At 32.5% G+C, this 18901-nt stretch overlaps 1 protein-coding gene across 9 annotated transcripts in view; it reads right to left on the minus strand.

Moving 5' to 3' along the window:
- LOC6046162 (zwei Ig domain protein zig-8) overlaps positions 1 to 18901 on the minus strand; it is a 187066-nt gene that overhangs the window by 22378 nt on the left and 145787 nt on the right. For all 9 annotated transcript variants that reach the window (XM_038264950.1, XM_038264945.1, XM_038264949.1 and 6 more), the window contains 3 exons: positions 16932 to 17051; positions 16737 to 16842; positions 5849 to 5946 (listed from right to left, as the gene is read on the minus strand). In XM_038264950.1, coding sequence (XP_038120878.1) covers positions 5849 to 5946; positions 16737 to 16842; positions 16932 to 17051 — 324 coding nt within the window. The remainder of the gene's footprint in view (positions 1 to 5848; positions 5947 to 16736; positions 16843 to 16931; positions 17052 to 18901) is intronic.

Below are 18901 nucleotides of genomic sequence, written 5' to 3' on the forward strand. Positions count from 1 at the left end.
ATCCTCTCCCTTAACGTTAAAAATCGTAAAAAAAAACTCGTCCCGCTCACACGTGCAAAACTTACCCACATTGTAATAGTTCTGGCTGCGGTGCGGTGTAACAAATTTTACTCCAAAAGCAATAATTCGTTTCCTGATACGGTCCCCAAACGGGAGAAGTGGGGGGGAAATGGGGCTCGTCCCTATTAGCAGCTACATGTCCCCGTCGCAAGTCGTGAAAAAGCTTTTAATAGCTGCAACTAAATTTCCACTATCCCTCTGCTGGCGTCAATTGGGACTCATTTTCGAGCGGGTTTTTTTGCTTCTTACATTTTGTATTGCGAAAAGACAACTCCAGGTCGTAAATTTGAAAAGTTGTACGTCAAGTCGTAAAAAGTAATTAAAAACTTCGGCAACTGTTGCGTGGATAGTGGAATGGGAACAACTTCCGGTGAATATTCGCTTGAATTTTCGGTGCGTGTGAGCAAATGATTGCTTTTTTTTTTTTAGCAAAAAGAAAATCTCATCAAATCAGCCTGCGGAAGCTGAATGAAGGTTTTAAATGCAGTACGAGAAGCACTCGCAAAATTCAATTTCATCCTGATAACGGCAAATTTAGCTTTCATTGCACCCGGAAGGGCAATGGTTCTTGCATACAAATTGTGCTCCGTGTTGTGGGCAAGTTTCTGTTGCAAAGTTTGTGTTATTATCTGGAAAAGGCTCGCTCGGAAAAAGTCGCACACACACACACAATGCTGTACGGAAAAGTGTCTCTGGAAACGACTGCCGGCCGGCTTCCTCAATAAATTGCATCACTTTGTCCGCTAAAGTTTTGCATGCACTTCCCACAGAAGCTTCTGAACCAAGCAAGTGTAGAGTTGGCCAACATTCGATTTTCCGGGCACTGATAAGAAGTTTACTTTGCACTTGGAAGTTACTCATTTCTGGTTTCGTGTGTGAGTTTGGGTTGGGGTCTAGGGTGACCAAGATGGAACTAAACTGACCAGTTTGTATAAAATTAAGAATCTAATTTCATTTTCTAATTGCACCATCAAAGTTAAATCTTGATGAAAGGAGTTGTTCAAAATCCCTTTATAAAAAATCAATATCAACTTTTTATGTTATTTAAATTAAATAGTCAGTTTAAAGATCAATAAAATGTATAATGTATCAAATAAAAACTTCAGAACAAGAAAATTTATTCACAATATGTCCAATCTTACTTGAATCATTTTTAATTATTTTTTGCAATCGTATTATACTTTTCATATAAGTAAATAGTGAACAATTATTTTGATTTTTTTTTTATTTTGCTGACAACAGAAACAAATTTGCCAATCCTGGATTGTCTAAACAAAACTTTATAAAATACTGCCCAATTTTTTTCGAATTTTTTATTTATTTCGTTTTTAGGAAATCATTTTGCGCAACTTTTGTTCTACGGAAAACTTTGATTCTCTTGTTTTATGTTTTATTTGTTTAAATTTGATTGTTTTAATTTGCATATATCTTGTTTATTTTATGTTTGTTTCTGGTAATATTTGATCTATTTTACTACCTTCTATCATTGAATTTTGCCTTCAATTGTTTTTTTCATGTTTTTACAGTCATATTAATTTTTTGATTTTTTGCTTGTTTTTCACAGTTTCTGCTATCGAATGGCACAGTTATCATTTAAATTGTAAAACAATGCTTAGAGGCATAGTTTGAGAAACTACAAAAATTACTGCATACTTCTTTTCACTTAAAATATAGGAAATTTTAGTAAAAAACACAGCAGACCCTTGAAAATTGACACTTTAAAAAACATTGGCAAAGTCACATAAAAAAGTTAAACTTCCTACCCAAAAAATATCTACAACTTGAAGAATTCTTCGTTTTCATGCCTTTTAAAGATCAAAAATTTGTTGAAAAATGGATATTTAACGATTTTTTTAGATCGAGGCCCGTCTAGAGACAGGGTTTTGTTGTAGAGGGTAAAAATATTCAAAAATCGGTATCTAGAAAATAAAAATCGATTTGATACTTTCGAAAAAGCTCTAATTATTGATGAGAAAAAATTTGAAAAGAAAAGGTTGAATTTAACTTTTTTTTCACAGAAAATGTGCGTATAACACTCCTTGAGCAAAAAAATGATTTAGATGCCAAAAACTGATATCTTTCCGCTACAGAGCAATTCTCTCAAAAACAAGCATTTTTTTAAAAATTCAATGCTAGTGTTTTTTGATTTGAATGAAAATTAAGGTTTATTTTTTTTCTATTGCCAAATAAGTCATTTGCATCATTGGTTCGTGCATACAAGCCTCCATACATTTTTCTTCAACCGTCCATACAAAAAGGTTATTAAAATATTCACAAACTGTATCTTTCGAATGGATATTTTTTATCAACAACATAAATTTCGAAATCGTAGATCAGTTTAAAGTTTTTGCTAGTGAATTTTTCACCTGAGCAATTCTCTACGAAATCGGTCTTTTTTCCTCAATTTTAATTTTGGTATTTTTTAATCCGACTGAAACTTTTTTGGTGCCTTCGGTATGCCCAAAGAAGCCATTTTGCATCATTAGTTTGTCCATATAATTTTCCATACAAATTTGGCAGATGTCCATACAAAAATGGTGCATGAAAATTCAAAAATCTGTATCTTTTGAAGGAATTTTTTGATCGATTTGGTGTCTTCGGCAAAGTTGTAGGTGTGTGGATACGGACTACACTGGAAAAAAATAATACACGGTAAAAAAATGGTGATTTTTTTATTTAACTTTTTATCACTAAAACTTGATTTACGAAAAAACACTATTATTATTTTTTTTTATTTTTTTATATGTTTTAGAGGACATAAAATGCCAACTTTTCAGAAATTTCCAGGCTGTGCAAAAAATCATTGACCAAGTTATGATTTTTTTAATCAATACTGTTTTTTTCAAAAAATCGAAATTTTGGTCGTAAAAATTTTTAAACTTCATTTTTCGATGTAAAATCAAATTTGCAATTAAAAAGTACTTTAGTGAAATTTTGATAAAGTGCACCGTTTTCAAGTTATAGCCATATTGAAGTGACTTTTTTGAAAATAGTCGCAGTTTTTCATTTTTTAAAATAAGTGCTCATGTTTGCCCAGTTTCGAAAAAATATTTTTGAAAAGCTGAGAAAATTCTCTATATTTTGCTTCTTTGGACTTTGTTGATACGACCTTTAGTTGCTGAGATATTGCAATGCATAGGTTTAAAAACAGGAAAATTGATGTTTTCTAAGTCTTACCCAAACAACCCACCATTTTCTTTCGTCAATATCTCAGCAACTAATGGTCCGGTTTTCAATGTTAAAATATAAAACATTTGAGAAATTTTCCGATCTTTTTGAAAAATTTTTTTTCAAATCAAGACTAACATTTCAAAAAGACCAAACATTCAATATTTTGCCCTTTTGATATGTTAGTCTTGATTTAAAATTTTTGAAAATATTTTTTTCAAAAAGATCGGAAAATTTCACGAATGTTTCATGTTTTAACATTGTAAATTGGACCATAATTTGCTGAGATATCGACATTAGAAAATGGTGGGTTGTTGGTGAGACTTAGAAAACATCAATTTTCCTGTTTTTAAACCTTTGCATGGCAATTTCTCAGCAACTAAGGGTCGTATCAACAAAGTCCGAAGAAGCAAAATATAGAGAATTTTCTCAGCTTTTCAAAAATATTTTTTTCAAAACTTGGCAAACAAGTGCACTAATTTAAAAAAATGAAAAACTGCGACTATTTTCAAAAAAGTCACTTAAATATGGCTGTAACTTGAAAAGTACTTTTTGATTGCAAATTTGATTTTACATCGAAAAATGAAGTTGAAAAATTTTTACGACCAAAATTTCGATTTTTTAAAAAAAATCAGTATTGATTAAAAAATTCATAACTCGGTCAATGAATTTTTGCACAACCTGGAAATTTCTGAAAAGTTGACATTTTATGTCTTCTAAAACATATCAAAAAATAAAAAAAAAATTAAAATTAGTGTTTTTTTGTAAATCAAGTTTTAGTGATAAAAAGTTAAATAAAAAAATCACCAAAAATTTTTTACCGTGTATTATTTTTTTCCTGTGTAGTCTATATCCATACCTACAACTTTGCCGAAGACACCAAATCGATCAAAAAATTCCTTCAAAAGATACAGATTTTTGAATTTTCATACATCATTTTTGTATGGCCGTTGACCAGCTGTCAAATTTGTATGGAATATTATTTGGACAAACTAATGATGCACAATGGCTTCTTTGGGCATACCGAAGGCACCAAAAAAGTTTCAGTCGGTTTAAAAAATACAAAAAAAAAATCGAATGACCAAAATCCTAGAGAACTGCTTACCTGTAGAAGTCATGATCAAACTTGCTCACCTCTGAAAATATTTTGGTTTGCCCTTTAAATGCCCTTTAAATTTTCATCAAAGCTATTTAAAATTTACCAATGATTTTAGAGCTACATAGTTATAAAAATCGTGGTAAAATTACATCTAAAAAGGGGTACATCTTATATGTCAGAAAAAAGGTTTAATGTTACTCCTAATAATGTGTTTATTTACATCTGGCAGAAGCTAGGAAAATTTTGAAATTTTAGATTTTTTTGGTATTTAAAGCACACTTGGCTAACAAATGTTAGAATAAAGTTGTTTATTTTGATTTTATTAGATCACTGCAAATATTTGTTTTATATGTTCATGGCATCCCTTCAATATTAACTCGAAAAATCAGAGAAAAAAGCATCAACATATTAATGGAGATATCATCTTAGGGCAAAAAATAAAAAGTAAATATATTGAAACAACAAGCCATATTTTCAGCATTTGCATGGAAAAGTGTTTTAAAATGAACTAGTTCAGTTAATTTGCAATCATTCATTTAAAAAAATGAAACATTTGACGAAAACAAAATTTTCGGTTTCAGCTGATTTTACTTAAATTTCCATTGAAATTTTGATGTTTTTTAAAAAGGTATTTTTTGCCCCCTGATTTTTCGGGCCAACTTTGACTATGAATAAAATTTGTACCAGCCTTATAATCATCTAGACAAGCATGATTGAAGCAGTCTGCATTCGTATTGTTGATAAAATTTTATTGTACAGTTCTTTTTTTTATTTGCTGCAAAAAATATAATCTTGCTCAAAAAGTTTAATTTCAAAATTTTTGATTGTATTTTACAACTCTTTTTTAATTTAAGACCGTTCCAAATATTTTCAAAGCTTATGTCGCTCTTAAAAATCGGTCCGAAAATCATGGAGCTAACAAAAAACTTTAATATTTCATTGAAAAAAAAAGTTTAATCAACTGAAACAATCTGAGCTGCGTAGATAATCATTTTTAGCATGCTTGGGGCAAAGACGAAAAAATACTTCTAATTTTTGTGGAATTCCGCAAAAAAAATTAGCTCCGTGAATTTCGTTTTTTTGCTGATAATTATGCATGTTAAAACAACTTTTTCAATGAAATGTTGAAACTATGATTTGTAATTTTTTTTCTGCCCCCCATTTGAATTTGAATTGATTTGATATAATTGATTATTTGACATAAATCACTTGACATAAAAAACAAATGTCATGAAAAAAATAAATTGAAGATTTGATTGAAGACACCCTATTCGGCACACGTGTGAACATACGATCTGGGGCTGCAACAAAGATTTCCTTTCCTTTTGTGTCGCACCCACAACTCACTTTCCGGGTGTGGCACCATAAATATCGTTTGTTAATTAAAACCCACACATGCACAAAAACTCCTCCTTACCCCACCCACGCGTGTACGTACACGTGTAGCAACGCACTGTACCCACACTTCTGAGCGTAAAGAAAGTAGATTGTACAAAGAAGAAACTTGAAGCCATAACTTACCACTAATTACGTGTGCATACACGCTGGATGATTTGGCCATCGTCGGCACACACGTGTAGTTGCCGGTGTCGCTCTGCACGGCCCGCTTTATTTTGAGTCTGTTTTTTTTTGTTTTTTTTTTTTCGGTTGTTGATGAGTGGTGGGGGTGGCATTCAGCAGGATGTTTCCACAGTTGCGAAGACGACGTCCAAGACAATGCCATTCCGGAAAATAGTGCACGACGGAAAAAGAATGAAAAAAAAAAGAGAAACAACAACACCACATTAGAAAATGTGAAGACAATTGAAGAAAATGTTCACGATTTGCATGGTGGTGGTGGTGGTGGTTTGGAGAAAGAGAAATTGCAGCACTGGAAAGAGTGAAGACACAATGAGATGAACGCGCTTTGCATACGAGAAAAGCGATGCTGCAGGTTTTCCCTGTGTTTGTCTTAAGTTTAGAGGAAAGTCGCCAAGATTTGATTTGAGAAGCTGCATTTGAAACACAAAAACATAAGCTCAAGAAAACTGTAATAATAAAGATCTACAAAAAAAATCAAAAAATATGAAAACCATTCAAACTGCTAGCAAACCTCCCCTAAAAACCAAAAAAAAAAGAAACAAAATACCAGCGAAAAGAATGCATCCCGACCGAGAGAGTTGTCGGCGGAAAAGGATGCAACCCTCGACTGTCGCTGAAGCTGCACGTGGGGGCGGCGGAAGTCTTTGTGGCTTCTTGCTTGGAATAAGTCGCTGCCGCAGCCGCCGGTTGAGTGATTACGGCCCAGGTCGAGGGGAAGTCGTGAAGGAAATTCATAAAATCCTTTTCATCCTAGGCTTAATGGAAGGGAAAGCGAGCTGTTTTTAGAAAGAAACAAAAAACGACAGCATTTGAATTATGGACTTGGTGGCACTTGCCGCTTGGTAGGGGCTAAATTTATCCGAGATTGTGTTTTTTGTGGGAAGAAAATTAATCTTCTCGGGGGAAGTAGTTTGAAGAGATAAAACAAAGTCCATTTAATACGATTTTATTCATAGAATCATCTTTATTCATTTTCATTTTTTTTTTGATTTCTCGTGACGGAGGGGCGTTACGGCCCCTTTCATTTTTTAACTTGCGAAAAAAGAGGTGTTTATCAATAATGTTCAGCCTGAAACGGTGATGAGATAGAAATTTGGTGTCAAAGGAACTTTTATGTAAAATCAGGCGAAAACGTATTTTAATCGAAAAAAACACTAAAAAAGTTTAAAAAAAATCTCCCATTTTCCGTTACTCGAATGTAAAATTTTTTTGAACATGTCATTTTAAAGAAAATTTAATATACTTTTCGAATCTACATTGACCCAGAAGGGTATTTTTTTCATTCAGAACAAAAATGTTCATTTTAAAATTTCGTGTTTTTTTTCTAACTTTGCAGGGTTATTTTTAGAGTGTAATAATGTTTCACAAAGTTGTAGAACAGACAATAACAAAAAAAATGAAACATAAACATAAGAAGTTTGCATATAAACATCACGAGTTATCGCGATGTTTATATGTCAAAATTTTTGTAATTGTCTGATGTACAAGTTTGTAGAATACACACTCTAAAAAATAACCCTGCAAAATCAGAAAACACACGAAATTTCAAAATTCAAGTTCTTAATGAAAAAAATTACCCTTCTTAACAGTCAAGTTACTAAGCCCCGTTTCAGCGTTACATGGATTTTCAAAAAGCTGTAACTTGGTGAAAATTACATGAAATATCAACTTCATATATACCATTGGATTCGAAAATTAATCAACTTTAAGATAAAAATATTTAGTATGGTGGTTTAGGGGGGCGGGTCCCCGGGGGAAGGGGCCAAAGGAAAAAAAACAGCGTTACATGGAATTCAAGGGCTCAGAGCACATCGTAAAATAACCCAAAATACCAACTTATATAGGTTTTTGAAAAGGGGAGAACCTCTACTTTAAGGGAAAAATATTTAAAACATGTTAAAAATATTTTAACAATTTTAAAAAAATAGTTATCGTAACTATTTTTATAAAAGTAATATTCATTTGAACTTATAGCCAAATTTTGAAGAAATATGGTCATGCGACATATCAAAATTCATGAAATTATTCAAGGAATCGATATATGAGCAGTTCAACCTGATTCGGTTGAACCGGTTCAAATAACCGGTACCGGTTGAACCGATTCCGGGGTTGTATCACTAACCATGCCATGCGACGTGTCAAAACTCTCCAAATTAGCTCAACAATCTTTTCGTGATAAATTTGAACCGATTCAGTTAAACCGGTTCAAATAACCGGTACCGGTCTGAACCGATTCAGTGTTTTTACTGCAAATCATGCCTTGCGACGTGTCAAAACTCTTCAAATTAGCTCAACAATCTTTTCGTGATAAATTTGAACCGATTCAGTTGAACCGGTTCAAATAACCGGTACCGGTCTGAACCGGTTCAGTGTTTTTACTGCAAATCATGCCTTGCGACGTGTCAAAACTCTTCAAATAATCTCAACAAACTTTTCGTGATAAATTTGAACCAATTAAAATAACCGGTACCGGTTTGAACCGATTCCGTGTTTTTACTGCAAATCATGCCATGCGACGTGTCGAAACTCTTCAAATAATCTCAACAATCTTTTCGTGATAATTTTGAACCGATTCAGTTGAACCGGTTCATATAACCGGTTTCGGTTTGAATCGATTCCTTGTTTTTACAGCAAACCATGTAGTGCGACGTGTCAACAATTTTCAAATAATCTCTACAATCTATTGGTACTGAATATGAACCGATTCAGTGAAACCGGTTCAAACAACTGGAACCGGTTTAAACCGATTCCATGTTTTTACAACAAACCATGTCGTGCGACGTGTCGAACATTTTCAAATAATCTCAACATTATATTGGTACCGTCATCAGGGGTGACAATGGGTCTGGGGGGTGAGATTGGGTCATACCCAATGTCACCCCTGATGACGGTAATGAAATTGAACCAATATGGTTGAACCAGATCAAATTACCGGTACCGGTAAGGACCAATTTTATGTTTTATAGCAATCCAAGTAATGCGACCTGTTTTCGTGAATAATTTGAACCTATTTTGTTGTACTGTTTCAAAAATCTGGTAACGATTTGCACATATTCCATGATTTTACTGCAATGATATGGTCATGCGACGTTTTACATAAGGCTACTGCAAATATTTTTCATAGTTTTGTCACTCCCATCCCTTCGAAATCTACTCGAAACATCAGGGGGCAAAAAACATTTTAAAAAACTTGTAAATTTCGATCAAAGTACAGTCCAGACTCGGTTATCCGAAGGCCTGGCAAAATTTATTCATTTCAATTTATCAATTTATCAATTTATCAATTTATCAATTTATCAATTTATCAATTTATCAATTTATCAATTTATCAATTTATCAATTTATCAATTTATCAATTTATCAATTTATCAATTTATCAATTTATCAATTTATCAATTTATCAATTTATCAATTTATCAATTTATCAATTTATCAATTTATCAATTTATCAATTTATCAATTTATCAATTTATCAATTTATCAATTTATCAATTTATCAATTTATCAATTTATCAATTTATCAATTTATCAATTTATCAATTTATCAATTTATCAATTTATCAATTTATCAATTTATCAATTTATCAATTTATCAATTTATCAATTTATCAATTTATCAATTTATCAATTTATCAATTTATCAATTTATCAATTTATCAATTTATCAATTTATCAATTTATCAATTTATCAATTTATCAATTTATCAATTTATCAATTTATCAATTTATCAATTTATCAATTTATCAATTTATCAATTTATCAATTTATCAATTTATCAATTTATCAATTTATCAATTTATCAATTTATCAATTTATCAATTTATCAATTTATCAATTTATCAATTTATCAATTTATCAATTTATCAATTTATCAATTTATCAATTTATCAATTTATCAATTTATCAATTTATCAATTTATCAATTTATCAATTTATCAATTTATCAATTTATCAATTTATCAATTTATCAATTTATCAATTTATCAATTTATCAATTTATCAATTTATCAATTTATCAATTTATCAATTTATCAATTTATCAATTTATCAATTTATCAATTTATCAATTTATTAATTTATCAATTTATCAATTTATCAATTTATCAATTTATCAATTTATCAACTTATCAATTTATCAATTTATTAATTTATCAATTTATCAATTTATCAATTTATCAATTTATCAATTTATCAATTTATCAATTTATCAATTTATCAATTTATCAATTTATCAATTTATTAATTTATCAATTTATCAATTTATCAATTTATCAATTTATTAATTTACAATTTTTCAATTTATTGATTTGATCTGGTTCAACCATGTGTGTGTGCGTGTGTGTGCAACCAACCAAATGGGACCACGCGGTCGCTTCTTACAAATTTTTTCCATGTATTTTTAGATCTACATTCTATACATGCAAATAACTCGCATAGGCATTTGGAAGGTGTTAGCTCTGCCGAGCATCGGTGACCCATTTCTACGCTGGCTAGCCGAGCGCGAGGTACTTCAGCTTTATCGACAAGCCCCGCTCTGAAGAACGTTTGGATCAATCGGATTCAAACGTTATTTAGAACTTCCGAACCCTTGTCAAATGGACAAGGATCCAGCGCGTATATAGATGATAGTAACAGTATTCCTAATTCCAATTTTAGCTCACCAAGTCGCGAGGGCCTAGTGGTTAGCATTTTTGCTTACCAATTCAAAGGACGGGGGATCGAACCCCGACTCGAGCGACTTTGATTTTTCGTTCATGTTCAGAGTTTCAAAATTTATGTTTCCTATACTTTCTCGTTGGGAGCAGATGGGAATCGAACCCAGGACCATTTACTTACAAAGCGAACACCGTAACCAGCCAGCCAAGGCCGCTCCTGGCCGCCGCTGGTTCAACCATATTGGTTCAATTTCATTACCGTCATCAGGGTTGACATTGGGTCATACAAAAATGCTGATATTTGTATGACCCAATCTCACCCCCCAGACCCATTGTCACCCCTGATGACGGTACCAATATAATGTTGAGATTATTTGAAAATGTTCGACACGTCGCACTACATGGTTTGTTGTAAAAACACGGAATCGGTTTAAACCGGTACCGGTTGTTTGAACCGGTTTCACTGAATCGGTTCATATTCAGTACCAATAGATTGTAGAGATTATTTGAAAATTGTTGACACGTCGCACTACATGGTTTGCTGTAAAAACAAGGAATCGATTCAAACCGGTACCGGTTATATGAACCGGTTCAACTGAATCGGTTCAAATTTATCACGAAAAGATTGTTGAGATTATTTGAAGAGTTTTGACACGTCGCAAGGCATGATTTGCAGTAAAAACACTGAATCGGTTCAGACCGGTACCGGTTATTTGAACCGGTTCAACTGAATCGGCTCAAATTTATCACGAAAAGATTGTTGAGCTAATTTGAAGAGTTTTGACACGTCGCAAGGCATGATTTGCAGTAAAAAAACTGAATCGGTTCAGACCGGTACCGGTTATTTGAACCGGTTCAACTGAATCGGTTCAAATTTATTACGAAAAGATTGTTGAGCTAATTTGAAGAGTTTTGACACGTCGCATGACATGGTTAGTGATACAACCCCGGAATCGGTTCAACCGGTACCGGTTATTTGAACCGGTTCAACCGAATCAGGTTGAACTGCTCATATATCGATTCCTTGAATAATTTCATGAATTTTGATATGTCGCATGACCATATTTCTTCAAAATTTGGCTATAAGTTCAAATGAATATTACTTTTGTAAAAATAGTTACGATAACTATTTTTTTAAAATTGTTAAAATATTTTTAACATGTTTTAAATATTTTTCCCTTAAAGTAGAGGTTCTCCCCTTTTCAAAAACCTATATAAGTTGGTATTTTGGGTTATTTTACGATGTGCTCTGAGCCCTTGAATTCCATGTAACGCTGTTTTTTTTCCTTTGGCCCCTCCCCCCGGGGACCCGCCCCCCTGAACCACCATATTTAATATTTTTATCTTAAAGTTGATTAATTTTCGAATCCAATGGTATATGTGAAGTTGATATTTCATGTAATTTTCACCAAGTTACAGCTTTTTGAAAATCCATGTAACGCTAAAATGGGGCTTAGTAGTCTACGGGTACTTTTCTGGCATAGTTGCCTGACTGTTAATCAATGTAGATTCGAAAATGACATTAAATTTTCCTTAAAATGACATGTTTCAAAAAATTTACAGTCGAATAACGTAAAATGGCGTTTTTTAAAACTTGCTTAGTGTTTTAACGATGAAAAATACGTTTTTTTTTTGAATTCTGAGTACGCCATCAAATCGGGCGTCTAATTTTACATAAAAGTCCCTTTGACACTTGATTTCTATCTCATCACCGTTTCAGGCTGCAAATTATTGAAAACACCTCTTTTTTTGCATGCTCAAAAATGAAAGGGGTCGTACTGCCCCTCCGTCACGAGTTATCAAATAATGGACCTCGGATTCGTGATTAGGGACAACTGGTCGGAGCAACAGATGTGTGAGTTGGCGGAGAATTATTTACAGATCATTTTATTTGAAATGTGTGTATCTAGAACAAATATTTTATCGATTTTTATTATATTTTCAAACCATTAAATATGATAACATTTATAAAGAATTAACATGGTTTTACACTTTAAAAAATCAAGAGGTTCAATGAATTTTGAAATCAAATGTTTGATTTTCAAAAATACCTTCGACTTTATATTTTGCTAAGACAAAAAAAAAATAACTTTATTGTAAGACTTAAGAGGCAGTATTTGTAGATTCTGCTCGGTTTGTTCTAGAGGTCGTATCGAGGTGCTCCGATTTGGATGAAACTTTCAGGGTTTGTTTGTCTATACATGAGATGAACTCATGTCAAATATGAGCCCTCTACGACAAAGGGAAGTGGGTTAAAACGGGCATTGAAGTTTGAGGTCCAAAACACATGAAAAATCTTAAAATTGCTCGCATTTCCGTAAAACTTCATCAATTTCAACTCTCTTAGATGCATTTGAATGGTCTTTTGAAGCCCTTCAAAATGTACTATAGACATCCAGGATTGGTTTGACTTTTCTCATAGCTTTTGCAAATTACTGTTAAAAATGGATTTTTTTAAAACCTTAATAACTTTTGGCAACAGCCTCCAACACCCATCTTCCCATATGTCAAAAGTTAGGAAATTTCATGGACTATAAGCCTATGGTATTAACTTTTTGGCCAATCGCAGTTTTTCTCAAAGTTTTACGATTTTTCTAGAACTAACATTTTACAATGTTAGTTTTTGCCCTGTAGGCCAAGAAGACGGCATTTTTTGGTCTCAATTTTGTCATATTCGTAATCCTCAGACAATTTCACGTAAGTTAGAAGTATTGGAGTTGTAATTTTGATTTAAAAAATAATTAAATAAAACATTATTGAAAAAAGAAAAAGATCTTATTTACCCTATGATCAATACGTCAAATGCAGTATCAAGTAGGCGAAAACTTGTGTTTCCCTTAATCCGACAAAATTCTAAATAATATTTTTATTAATTCTAAATGGCATTTTTTCCAATCAAATTCAAAATTCCAACACCTCAATCTAATGTAAAATTTTCTGAGGATTCCGAATATGACAAAATTGAGACCAAAAAGTGCCACTATGGCGGCCTACAGGGCAAAAACTAACGTTGTAAAATGTTTGTTCTAGAAAAATCGTCAAACTATGAGAAAAACTGCGATTGGCCAAAAAGTTAATACCGTAGGCTTATAGTCCATGAAATTCCCTAACTTTTGACCTTTGGGAGTATGGGTGTTGGAGGCTGTTGCCAAAAGTTATTAAGATTTTAAAAAAATCCATTTTCAACAGTAATTTGCAAAAGCTATGAGAAAAAGTCAAACCAATCCTGGATGTCTATAGCACATTTTGAAGGGCTTCAAAAGACCATTCGAATGCATCTAAAAGAGTTGAAATTGATGAAGTTTTACGGAAATGCGAGCAATTTTAAGATATTTCATGTGTTTTGGACCTCAAACTTCAATGCCCGTTTTAACCCACTTCCCTTTGTCGTAGAGGGCTCATATTTGACATGAGTTCATCTCATGTATAGACAAACAAACCCTGAAAGTTTCATCCAAATCGGAGCACCTCGATACGACCTGTTTCACATCGGTGAAAAACTCGCTCTTAATTCTCTCAAGAAAATCTGTTTAAAATCAAAAAAATACATCTTCGGAAAATTTAAATCTGACCGCAAACTGCTGCGTAAAAAGATCAACGAAAAACAAAAAAAAACTAAATTTTATAGTAAAGAATGACTTTTTGAAAGGTTTTAAAACTTATTTAAAACTGTTTTAAATGTTACCCTGATTTTAAAAACCATTCTATTTTAAATTGAAAAAAGTATAAAATTTGAAAAAGTCGAACCAATTGTTTTCCAAATATTGCAGGATAAAGAGAATGCATTAGATAAAACTGAGAAAACTATTTTTTCACAAAATGTTTACTTTAAGAAAATGTATCACAACAACCAGCAGTCCAATGAACAAAGTCAAACATAGAAAATTGTGGTACTTTTCTATTGACTCTTTTAACTTAAACAATTTATTTTTAAATTGCCTTTTATTTGGACACAGAGTGCTGTAGCAAAAAGTGCGTGAAATGAGAAAATTTTCAATTCGACTTAAAGTCCTTAAAAATGGTTTAATACTTTTAAATATTTTAGATTGACTTTTCAAAAATCACAAATACATAACTCCTGTACCAGGCTTTGCAAGATTCGTTACTCGAGCGCAAAAGATGCAATTTTTAATCCTTTGACTTTATATACAAAAAAAAAAAAAAAAAACACATTTCATAAAATCCGTTTTTTATTTTTGATTTTTTTATGTTTCAAAGATTGGAAAACCACAACTTTTGAGCTATAGAAAAGTATTGACAAAAATTTTGCAGCGAGGTTAAGCCGATACAAACATTTTTTTAGGTTTATGTTCCTCGACTCTGACCAAATAATAAATCTTTCCAGTTGTTTTGCAAACATAAGTTTCCAAAATATCTAAGTATTGCCGATTTTTTTTGCGGAAAAAGGTATTTGTTTTGCTGTGCATTGGAATTTCGTAAAAATTCAAAATATTTGTAATTTAACCCAAACATGATAAATATGATTATTAATGCAGAAAAATGAATTTTAGATTGTTTTCAGTTGATTTGACTACTATTTTAATTAACATTTTGAAGTTTTTTGAAAAAAAAAAGTTTGTTTTTGCCTCCCTGATTGTTTGAACGATTTTTGAAAAATATTTACAAGGGTCTTATTGATTTTTTTAACAAATAATGCCATATCATAAAAACAGGGTCCATGATTGTCCAATACTGATTTCTTTTTTTGAAAAGTTTCAATAAAATTGCCTAAGAGACAATGAAGATTATACCTCTGATAGATAAAATACATCGAATAACGGAAAAAGATACATTTTTTTTAAATCCCATCCAAGCAACCAATAATTGTATAGTAACAATATCTCAAAATTAAATGTTCTATTTTCTAATTTGAAAATAAAACAATTGTAAAATTAAGTGATCTTTTTGACTGTTTTTATCAAAAATTTGGAATGGCCTTATATTGATTAATGTTTTCCGAATTTACGATAAAAACAGAAGTCAAAAATATTGAGAATGAAAATTCTATTTTAAACAACAACACATTTTTTTTAAATAACTTAGCGGTGAAATTTTAGTCCATACTATTCTATGGTTAAAATTGTGTTTTTTTTCGGTCAAAGCAAATCAATATATTTGAATAATGAATAAATCTGGATTTTGGAAAATTGTAATTTTATTGTTTGAAATTATTAATTAATTTATTTACAGAATATCGTACGGTACTCAAATCTTAATGGAGTTAAACATGTTACTTTCAAGGACCGTACAACGGGGTGACTTTGATAGCCAGGATGACGTTGATAGGTTTGAGATTTTTTCGCAAAATGAAGAGTACAAATAAAATGCGTACGGAATTGTACGGAACCATACTGACCAAGGTAAAGACAGGTTCAAGGTACTTCTAGAAGAAGTTTTCATTAAATTTTTAAAAGTTTAAAAAGTAAGTTAACTATTATTAAGACAATGTTGATGAATAGCTTTATTTTCATATTCTCAAAGTGTCATGATTAGCTCAATGAACATGATTTCAAATCGAAAAACGGAATTCATTTTCAGATTCTTTGATCATTTTGCTCAGGACTGAAATCGAATTTTGGGGATCTGTGAAGGTCAAAAGGTGAGGCATTGTGAGCTGCACAAAATGGCGTTCTTAACTCAATTTGGCCCAAAATGCACGTTCGACAAGTTAGCACGACGGCGACAAACTGTGAAATGACCAAGTTACTTGTACGATTCTTAATAGAGAAATGCTCCTGTATGAAACCCAAACTATTTCATCCCATATGCAGAAATTGATTCTTGTCTTTGTGCTCTTGCCAAGTTTCAAAACTCTCCAAAACTGTTAGTAACGTACGCGGACGCACGTGTTTTCATAAAGTTCAACGTAAAGGGAAAGTTTTCGCCAAAAGTTTCCTGTTGCCTTTCGGCTAAGAAATAATAATACACACCAAAAAGTCTGAACCTGGCTGGTAACAAAAGCAATGGAAAGTTTCTTACGAGTCGAACGTTAGCATGGGGTGTTATTTTATGCAAAGTTCATTACCTGAACGCTGTTGAGATTTATTAAGATTTTCTTGTATGATTAAATGAAAAAAAAATCAATTCAAACCAAAAACGTCAACTACCACCACCACCATCTAAACGAGTACCACTATTGTGTCCCAAGTGAACCCAGAACCCCGACACTCACCGCGACGTCAGCCCGTCCGTCCAGTCCGTCTCCACCGTGATCCGCTGGTTCTCGCCGCCAGAGTGGACACTGTTCTCCTGCGTCGTGGACTCTATCAGGGCGTTGCCTGCGTGCCCACGGAGAACAAAAGAGATCAGAGATTAAGTTACAATTAGCCGCACTATTCACCAGGGGCAGTGTTGCCAGCCCACTTACCTTTGTACCAAAACACCGTGCCCAGGTCGTGCGGTCCCTGCTGGATGACGCACGTCATGATGATTTCGCTGCCCGACTTGACGAAAATGTCCGACGGACCCAGTATCCGGGCTCGAAGTTCTACCAAAAAAAAAAGAGAACACACAAAAAAATGGTATTAGTTCCGTGCGCCCAAAAGTGCGCAACGTGCCCAACTCAATTGAAAAGTTTCGCTGCGCCCATAAAAGCTGCAGGAAAATTTGTTGTGAATCAAGTTGGAGCCCGAATTGGGAATGAAGAGCGGAACGCGCTTGTTTGTTGACAAATATTTTGATGAAGTTTTTTTTTTTTTTTCGTTCAGAGATGGGAAAAAGCTTGCGCTCTGGAGTGAATCAAATTGTTGTGCAATTTTTGGCCTGGCTGGGGTGCATTTGGTGGGGGCGTGACAGAAATAGAGTTTCGGAATGTGATGGGGAGGACAATAATTGAAAAAATATCCGTGCTCCATAAAATATGAAAGTGGTTATTTTTCCATCGCCATTTGAAGGTTTATTTTTATTTTGTTTTTCAATTGGTGCCAGGATTTAGCTCGCGCTTCAAAGTGCATGGAGGTGGAATCGGTTTTCCGGTGGCTATAAAAATTGGATTAAGAATATTGGACACGGGTCGGAGCACCAGAAAAATTCAAATTAGATTAACGGAAACTGGAACCCTCCAGTTAATATTTTTCCTGTAATTGTTTAAGAATACAAATTATCACCTAAATTTGAAACGTTTTGTTGAAACATGTTTATACAAGCCGCGATTTTTTTTTTCCATCGAAACAGTTGCTGTTCTTAAAAATATTTTTTTTTTCGCAGAAATCAAACTTGCATGGAACTACATAAAAAATCGGTGCACAATTTCAAAACTTCTATGAAGTAGTTTTTGATTCCAGATTTGATTTTGAATAATAAGAAAAAAGTTAAAAAAATTTCGACCGTTTTTTTTAGTTTTTTTTTAAACAATTGTAATAAAAACATGACTTTATTGCCTTTATTCATTGCTTAAAAGTTGCTTTTTTTGTTTGTATTTTTTGTTTTTTTTTTGCAAAAAAAAAATAAAAAAAATCTTTAAGTATACCTATTTTCTATCAAAAGCAATCCTTACCTCTATCTACAACTTTGCCAAGAAGACCAAATTGATTAGGAATTCTGTACTCAAGACTCAGACTCTACAATATTTAGAAACCATTTTTGTAACGGCTTCTTTAAAAATATGTTAAAATTTTACAGGGAAACTCAAAATATAACCAGCAATCAATTTTTTTAAACTTTAGCACAATTTTCGATCTTCGTTAATGTGGTCCCATACACAATTCCCTTGAAAATTAAACATTTCAAATGAAAATATCTTGTCGGCGCTTTTTCAAGCTTTTTGAATTTAAAATTTGCATCTTTTTTGCCAAAAAATGGTTTAAATTATAACCCTAGAGTTCACATTGACCTGTCTAAAAATGAAAATGTGTGTTTTTAGAGCTCTTAAAGCCGTTTAAAACCCGTTAAAAAACTGATCATTAAGGTATTTCTCAGATGCTTTCTCAAAAATTGACCGTATAAGGCGTAAAGTGCTTGGATCGCTAAGCCCAACAACTTTCTAGAACAAAACAAAAATTCCAAATTTTTTTTACAAAAGTTAGAATTTCAAATTCACCCTAATCGTGAACCGCCTTTAATTTCAACCAAGCCAAAGGTTGCCCCTTTCCGTTTGCAACAACTCTTCTGAAGATTTCAATGCTCCAAAACATCATCATTTTTAGGAAAATAAATTTTCCACTCAATTTTGCGATCTGAACCACGAGTGGATTTAAAATGAATAGTAGGGTTTTTGAAAATGGTCCTATTAAAAAATAGATCACACATTTTTTGCTATTGTTTCAGCAACAAGAATTAAAAATAAAAAAGTATAAAAATTGAAATAACGAGTCATCGTTTCAACATTTGAAAGAAAAA

Source organism: Culex quinquefasciatus, chromosome 3 (assembly GCF_015732765.1).
Source record: "Culex quinquefasciatus strain JHB chromosome 3, VPISU_Cqui_1.0_pri_paternal, whole genome shotgun sequence".
NCBI lineage: Eukaryota > Metazoa > Arthropoda > Insecta > Diptera > Culicidae > Culex > Culex quinquefasciatus.